Consider the following 8,779-nt stretch of genomic DNA (forward strand, 5'->3'; position numbering starts at 1 on the left):
TAATAATAATAATAATAATAATAATAATAATAATAATAATAATAGAGTGACTGGAAATGTAGAGGAGAAAACACCGACACCGCATTCTCCACGTGGTATTCTCCAGTCACGTGAACCCAATCGATCTGCAGAGAAAAAAGAGTTAAAACTTCAAACGAGTCCACCGTCTGTACATATTGAAAAGGCAACGAATGCGGTTGACTATCACTGGAGTCCAATGCATGGCACCACGAGTTTATCCGCCATACGACCCTCTATAGATAATACTAATAATAATAATAACAATTATTATTATAATAATAGTTATAGTGATAGTGGTGGTGGTACATGTCAGTATACTTCTCCTAGCGCTATTGCGGAACGTATTATTTACACTTTACTGCAACAACATGAGGAACAAATGGCGGAATTATCATTATTATCATCATCTGAAGCCACAGCAACACCAACAGCAGAAGGAATGGTAAATATACAGAATAAATTACTAAAGAAGCAAAAGAATTTAGAAAAAGAAGGAGGAGGTCCTATTATGGGTGGAAAGAGTAGTAGTAGTAATAATAATAATAATCATCATCATGGTGTTTCTACTTTACAGCAGCAACATCATCATCATCCCATACTACGGATAACACCACAAGAAATTCAACTTGTGCGTGATATTATTCGTACAAAAGATCGTGAAATACTTCAATTACGAACTTCATTAGCTCTTAGTTATCGTTATGCTGCTTATGCTATTCAAGGACATCGTTTACCAGGCACATCTAGTCTTTCCAGTTCATCCCCTTCCTTTATGGAATCACGTTATTTGGATGCCTTGGCGAGTTCCATTCATGGATCTACAAAAGATTCCTTAATGTTATTAGTAAATAGAGTCCCACCGCATGTACATGGTCTTCCAGATATCCCGTTTCCACTTGGACTTCCATGTACGGTTAGTCGTGTTTGTGGAGTATTATCGATGATGAATGTGGAAGATATGCTGCAGAAGAAAACCCCAACGTATGCATTTTCACGATCATGGCGTTCTTACTTTGTTGCCGCGGATGATCGTGGATTATCTATTTACCGCAATGAAGAAGATTATGAACAGCATGCCTTTCAAAGAGCATTATTGGTAGTTCCATTTAGGGATATGGTTTATTTTGTGCCATCTTTCCGGGCTTTACCAATGCATGAGAAGGAACTCTTTGATGCTGCAGAGTTAAAAGATCCTAATTTCTCACAAACGCGAGAGATGAGTGGTACTGGCAATAATAATAATAATAATAATAATGATTATTATAATAATAGCACCAGTAGTAATTTTTTTCGTTCTTTCATCAGCAAACATCGACGACAGAAAAAGAAGAAGAATTCAGATAATAAAACAGATGGGGGTGATAATAGTGAAGATTATAATAGCGATACTACTACAGGTTCAAGAGATAATAATAATAATAATACGAATAGTAGTAGTAGTAAACAGCGATTTGGTCGAAAACATCTTGATCAATATGAAAAATTAATGGCTAGTATTGCCATTGAACATGCAGGAGATACAAACTATGCCTATTTTGGTTTCATTGCCCGACAGCCGAGTACACATGTAGGGAGTAAAGTAGTAAATCCACCCATTATATTTCGTACACGGAGTGTACAGGAGCATACAGAGTGGGTTCACTACTTTGCCCAATGCTTTAACCGGAGATTATATCGTGAAATGTTTCCCATGGTCCTTGCTGGATCGTATGCAGGAACTGATATGAAGGAAACACAAACAGATATGGAAATAGAAACTACAATGGATACAGTAAAAGGAAAAAATGATGATGATCATCATAATAATGATGATAATAAAGAAAAAGAAGAACAACAACAACAAGAAATAATGAATACTAAAGTCATTACAGTTTCTACCATAGATGCGGAAACCCAAACATCTCCGATATCTGATATGGATGAGGCCACAAACACTGAAGAAAAAGAAAAAGAAAAATTAAAAGAAGAAGGGAATGAAAAGGGAATTTCACTATTCACTGAATCCACTCCTCCTCCGCCTCCTCCAAGCGGCTCACCTCCAAAGTGGAGTGTAGTGAACCATCCAGAGATGCATGCAGTCATCGATAGAATAGATGCGGCTTCTCAGACAAATGAAAATGGTAGTTTAGATACTTCTCTAATTACAAAAGAGAATACAAAGGAGAGAGAAGAAGAAGAAGAAGTATTACCATGGAATGAGTTGATCACCGAAATGCGTGGATTATTAGCCTTTAAAAATGAGGAACTCACTGAATTACAAAAGGATTATGATAAACTCCATCAACACGTCCAACAGCTACAACAGGAATTACGTCAAATCACAATTCACCGGGATGAACTGATTGAACGCGTAAAAGAAAATCAGAATAAGTGGGAAGTAGAAGAGGAACAAATGCGGAAAATGGAAAAAAGTCTTCAAGATGCCACAGAGGCGGCTCATCAGGCGGAAACGGCTATGCAGGAGGCTTCTATTCGTGAAGAAACACAACTAACGTTTACCAAATCTCTACAGGAAGAAATTGCACAACTACGACAAAGTCAAGATTTACTTACTGCAGAGTTGTTAGCGGTGAAGAATGGATATAGTGCGGGATTGCGATCACTGGCAAAGAAGGCACTTGGGGATATTGATCAATTACATGATGTTTACACCGCAGAAGAGTATCTTCGTGCCTTACGTGGGGAATCCTATAGTAATAATGATAATAATAATAATAATAATATTAATTGTAGTATTAGTTCTGCGAGTGGATCAGAAGAGTTTAGAAGTCCACAAAAAGAAGAAGAAGATGAAGATTACATGAGTAATGATGATAAACTATTCACTGGAAAACGATCGCAGCCTCATATGCAACTCCCACTCTCACCACCGCCTTTAACCTCTATACGTCAAACATCCATTTCACCTCAGCGAAGAATAAACTATCAGAGAAAAGATGGCTTTGTAAAGAAAACATCTAATCCAATGATATCAAATGAATTGAATGCTGTTGGTATTGCCATGTTATTAATTTCCTTTACACCGCAGCATATGGCCATTGATGGTTGTTTTACTGTTGATGAAACTCAAGCCCGTTTACTCCGCAGCGGCCCATCATCTACACAACGTGGTAGAGAATGGTTGATGCTCCATCACGACACCGGTGCTGTTCTCGCCATCACAACGGAACTGCAGATGGGAGAACACACCATCAATGCACATCCAAAGAATATTAATAATACTACTACTACTACTACTACTCATAAGACTAAGGATATGGATAGTAGGATGACAACAAGTAAAGTATATGGAGGGGAAACAAGACGAGATACACGTACGAGGGCGGCACGATTAACGGCTCCTATGAATACACCACCACGAAAGGCGTTGGTAAGGCGCAATTCGCGAAGTACATCACCGGCTGTACATTTCAGTAGTTCCCGTCAGTTGCAAGATCAATTATCAACAGCAACAGCAACAGCAGCAGTATCATTAATGGGGAAAGGAAAAGGAAGAGGAAGAGGAGGTGCTGTTATGCATTATTGAGGATGAAATAAAGAAAGAAAGAAGAAAAAAATGGCTGGAGAGAAACATATGTATGTTTACATTAGATGATGATGATGATGATGATGATAAGATGGGGAACGTATATATATATATATATATATATGGTATGAGTGGAATAATTCTCTAACGAGAGAGAGAGAGAGAGTACTTGCTTATGTGAATCATATTTTTTTTTTTTTTTTTGAATGTTTGTTTTTCTTTTATTTTGCGTTAGATAGAAAAAGATTAGAGAAAGAGAAAGAGGTGCAGACAGCCACTAGAGAATGGATGAGCACTCTTGTATAACGTTTTTCATTTTCACCTTGTATTTACCCATATATATATACATAAATCTTAATTGTCATTATTATTGTTATTTATTTGTTATGGCTGTTATCATTCATCTATCTATGTATCTATCTATATCTATATTTTTTTTCTTTTTGTGTGGATTCTCTGTAGATGTTAGACTAAATACATCATACAAAAAAAAAAGGTGGGGAAGAAAAATAACTCTTGGTATACCAATAGTAACCCTTCCATATATATATATATATTATTCACTTATATGACCATGCAGAGCCGCTCCAAAGTGGAGGAAATTCTCATTCACCCTTCTGTTACTTTAACGGTTATTGAAAGGGGCGAAAATGGTAAATTATCATCAGGAAAGAATGCGATCTCCTCACTTGGACGTGTACACGCTACAGCAGCACATCCCTACACATTACGATTGCGTAATGGAAATTCTTCTACAGCTATTGTCTATCGCGTAACCACTAGAAATGCTCATTGGTGGTGGGCTCAAGGAACTCATGGAATTTTATATCCTCCAAAGGAAGAAGAAGTAGAAGAAGAGTATGATTATGATAATAATATTAGTATGAGTAATAGTAATAATATTGGTAATAAGAAGGTGATGCATAGTTCAGAAAGTGGAAATAAGTCCATTGGATACATTTCAATGCGAGTTAAAGAGCCAGAGTGGATAGATCGTCTACATAAAGAGTGGAGTAAATTATCTCAGTCCACATTGTCAACAGAAGTTATGAACTCTGAAGAGGAAAGTCAAATGCAAAGAGAACCAGAAGAGACAACAGATAAAATAACCACAATAACATCATCATCATTATCATCACCTCCTCTTCCATCTTCATATATTAGTGGAAAAACAACTACCGCGGTGGATTTTATTCGCATAATGTTTGCGGAACTTCCAGCCACTCATCCCCTCTTGCTTAACCCACAAATAATGGTAAATGATATTACTAAATCTAATTTTTTGACTTGGTGGGATAAAGTAATGACGGCTGCTGATGCTATTGCTACTGGTACTGCTAGTGCTTCTTCTAATGGTGGTGGTAGTAGGAGAGAAAAACGGCAAAATAAGAAAAGGACACAACAAGTAGTATATACAGGAGTAACGGTATTTACACTTCCTGTGAAGGTGGCGTTCTTGTCAGAGCAAAGTTTTTGGACAGCGCTCTCTGTAGATGCAAAGCGATCTTCATCTGATGTAAGTAATAAGAAAGTCGTATTATCGTCTCAAAAAAGTCTCTCATTTCATGATGATGATGATAATAATAATAATAATAGGCAAAAGAAACAAAAAAAAGTTTTGATCGATGATGGGATAAATGACGATGATGATAATGTACATGATTTAAAAGTGGGATTTTGTACAGTATCACTGGCTATAGTGGCCATTATCTGCAGTTTTCTAGCCGGTGTGGGGATGGTGTAATCGTGCTAACCATTGCTTATATATATATATATATATATATATATATATTAGACCTGTGTGTACGTTTATCTCACTCTGTTTGTGTGTATTTCTCTTTCTTTCTTTGTTTGTTTCTCCTTTCCTATCATTATGATTATTTTCTTTTTTTTTTCTTTCTTCGTTTCTCCGTATAGCACTAGTACGGTGCTGGGAGCATTTTAGTAGTAGTAGCTCACAGCACTTTTTTTTTTTTTTTACTTCTCTATTTAAATCCATTCTTGTAGACTTTCCTTCCATCAACACACCAAAGTCTATTGATCAAGTTCCTTTCCTTTTGTTTTATTTTATTTTATTTTAATTTAATCCTCCTTCTGTATTATCATCATTGTATACACACCTATAATACGTGTCTTTTCCCACACGTTCCACGCATACAAAAAGAGATCCCGTACTTATATATAAGTATACATATATAAATAATATTTATATTTATATATACGTATGCCTCTTTTGCGAGCGTGGGAGGCGTTTCAGCCTGATGGACGACTGGAGGTTTCGCTCTGCAATACATCCGGTCCAGATGCGGATGCCTCTTCTGTTATTTATTCCCTTCGTTCCTCACATCCATCGTACTTTGCAGTGATAGGCGCGGAACTCCCTGATGGGGTACTACTACCGGGTGAACGCCGCACTATTTTGTTAGAATTACGCCCAGAGAGTTTAAAATGGTGGGGTAGTAGTGCAAACAGCAGTAGTAGTAATTGGAAACAACAGACAATGAATAGCACAGGGACAGCATTGGCGGAGATATCTCTCTGGGGACTTCCCAGTATGCACAGTCAAACAAGTCCAACCAACAGTGCCCCTATATCCGTGAGGGAATTTCAATGGTCGCAGTTATCACAGCCTTATGCCTCATCACCCATTCAACATCAATTGCAGTCTTTTGGAAGGGTGAATAGTAGTAATAATGATAATAATACCTCACCTGCTGCTGCTGTTACTACGACTACTACTACTACTACTGCTGTTACTACTGCCCAAAATAGTTGTAGTAATAGAGAAGAAAAAAGTAGTGTGATGCTGTTAGCAGATTCTGATGTATACAAACCAAGACGTGTGGAAAATACTAAAACGTTTAAGGAGTTAGGACCACCTATGGATCGTCAGCGGGAAGTAGAAAGAGCACAAGGTCTTAATGAAAGTGTACATGGAGAACATAATACAAGTGATAGTATAAAATGTATTACACCATTAAATCGCAGTCCACAACTTACATCGGAATCATCTTTTACGGAAAATACAATTGTGGAGGGTATTACACACACTGTTGATACTCCTCGAGATAATAGTATTCCTAGTACTACCAAAAGTGGAAGGCTTCCTTCAAGAGGACGTTATAATAATGGAGAAAACACGGATAGTGATATGGATCAAGTGAAAGATAGCATCGATAGTAATAAAAATAATGTTTATGAATACGTAGATACTCCAATATCTATACAAGAGAGTAATAAAGTCCTGTCAACATGGAGAACAAGTGATCCATTGTCTGAAGCAGTACATCAAAATGATAAATCTATATCTGATACGGAATCTGCTGTACATTCAACAACTCCTGTAAAAGACTTAAAAAGTCCATCTAGGTCTGGCAGCCCTAAAGGTGATCCATACTTTTTTATATACTATGAACGTCTTGGTGATGAAAGTGGTTGTTTAAATGCAGCTAATAAATGGTTAAAGACTGAACGGGTGAAATATCTTTCCTGGCAAGAAAAATTACGTCAAAACATGCAGCAACAAGGTGTTGATGAATATAATTGTATACCACCTGCACTTGGTGAACCTGTACGATGGCTTAGTAATGTGAAGGGTATTAATGCACGATCTGGATCACTTTATCATGGCCGTAAACCATACAGTCGCAGTTCTGCTAAAATGTTTAAATCCTCTCGTAAAGGTGGAGGTTGTGTTTTACTTCCTTCTCGTTTTAGTCGTTCTGCGGCTTTTGCAGCTCTTGCGACGGCGGCAACTTCTACTACTTCTGCTATTCCAAATGTACCGCAGGATAATGGAGTGGAGATGTTGAGTAGTGGATCTGAAAAGACCTCTCAAGAAGAGGATGGTCGTGCTGGTCGTGCTGGACAGGGATTGGCATTATTTGATTTATCTGAAACTATTCATAAACAGAACGGCAAGAATTATAATAATGGACGTACGAGTATTGGTGGTTACACTGCTGATACAAGACGACCTGGGGACGTTGGCGATGTTTTCTCTCCAAATAATAATAATAATCATTCCAGTGATCAACTGTCTACCTCACAGTTTTCGAATGAAAACTCCTTATTGACATCTTCTCGGAATGAACAGGCCTTGGAGGTATCTCGGAAGTTACTGACGGGATCGGAACTCACCGCGCAATCACTTCCACAGTTTTCTCCAGCTACAGTTCCCACAACATTTCATCATCGTACAGAGACGGAGGGAACTGTGCAAATGTTAGATCAAACCGTCCGTGGAGAGAGTAGTACGGATTGTGTAAACATATCTCAATCTCATCTTCAGTCTCATTCTTTCTCTACAAATCACTCTCAGTCTCAGTCTCAATCGGAGTCTCAGAAGGGAGGAGAAGTGTCAAGCAAGAAATCGAATGCTTTAGGCAGTACAACAACGTCCTCAACGATGCAAGAAGTCCGCAAAAGTAATTTCTTAGAAGGACTTATGGGTAGTTTCTTAGGATTCCCGCAGGATAATAACAATAATATTAATATAACACCAAGAGAAATAGATGCAATGTTGCCAAAGAGACGTCCATCTACATCTGTGGATAAGGGACTTGGTAATTCACAGGCGAGAAAAAGTTCTGTTCCAGTGTTGTCAAGACGAGTCTCATCTCAGATGAATAGGAGAAGTGCACGAATGTATGATTTACGCATTGCTAAATTAGCTGGAGCTATTCGATCCTTTCTCTGTAGATCTGCCCCATTACTTCAGACAGCCATAGATGGAGCTGTAACGACCTTTTCAAGTAGTGCACAACTTATTGGGGGATTACTAGAAGACTCTGCAGATATTCTTGTGGTTGTGGGTATCCCTATACTTCTACTCTTATCACTATCTCTTCTCTGGATGGTGTTTGGTGGTATGGGTGATGATGATTATATTACCGTCAGCGCGATGGGTCCTTTTGTATAATGAAATTATTAGGGGAAAGGAAAGGAAAGGAAAGATGGAAATGGAAGGATTGATAGAAAAAGAAATGGAAAGGAAAGGAAATTGATGTTTTGAAGATAGGAGAGGGAGGGAGGGAGAGAGAGAAAAAAATGAAATTTGGGAAACAAACAAGTAAAAGTAATAATATATATATAAAAAAAAAAAAAGAAGAAAAATAAAATAAAAAAAGAGAGAAGGATTAAATTATTGACGACTCTGACGGAATCGTTCTTATTTGCCTTGGTGTGTTTTAACCCATGTTCTGCTTGACGATCATCACTTTTTTTTTTTTT

At 37.6% G+C, this 8,779-nt stretch overlaps 3 protein-coding genes across 3 annotated transcripts; all 3 read left to right on the plus strand.

The window, feature by feature from the left end:
* Position 1: 1 nt before the first annotated feature.
* TM35_000181600 (uncharacterized protein) lies at positions 2-3,547 on the plus strand (the record flags this gene model as incomplete). Its single annotated transcript, XM_029026473.1, has 1 exon — positions 2-3,547. A coding segment is annotated over one exon (3,546 nt), but the record flags the coding sequence as incomplete, so codon positions are not given.
* Positions 3,548-4,115: 568 nt separating this feature from the next.
* On the plus strand, positions 4,116-5,291 carry TM35_000181610 (uncharacterized protein; the record flags this gene model as incomplete). The annotated part of the gene is made up of 1 exon (XM_029026474.1): positions 4,116-5,291. One exon carries the CDS (start codon positions 4,116-4,118, stop codon positions 5,289-5,291), a length of 1,176 nt encoding a protein of 391 aa, XP_028882170.1.
* A 480-nt stretch (positions 5,292-5,771) lies between these two features.
* On the plus strand, positions 5,772-8,468 carry TM35_000181620 (uncharacterized protein; the record flags this gene model as incomplete). The annotated part of the gene is made up of 1 exon (XM_029026475.1): positions 5,772-8,468. One exon carries the CDS (start codon positions 5,772-5,774, stop codon positions 8,466-8,468), a length of 2,697 nt encoding a protein of 898 aa, XP_028882171.1.
* Positions 8,469-8,779: the final 311 nt, after the last annotated feature.

The sequence above is a fragment of the Trypanosoma theileri genome (genome assembly GCF_002087225.1).
Source record: "Trypanosoma theileri isolate Edinburgh chromosome Unknown TM35_Tth_18_V1, whole genome shotgun sequence".
In the NCBI taxonomy this organism is placed as follows: Eukaryota; Euglenozoa; class Kinetoplastea; order Trypanosomatida; family Trypanosomatidae; genus Trypanosoma; species Trypanosoma theileri.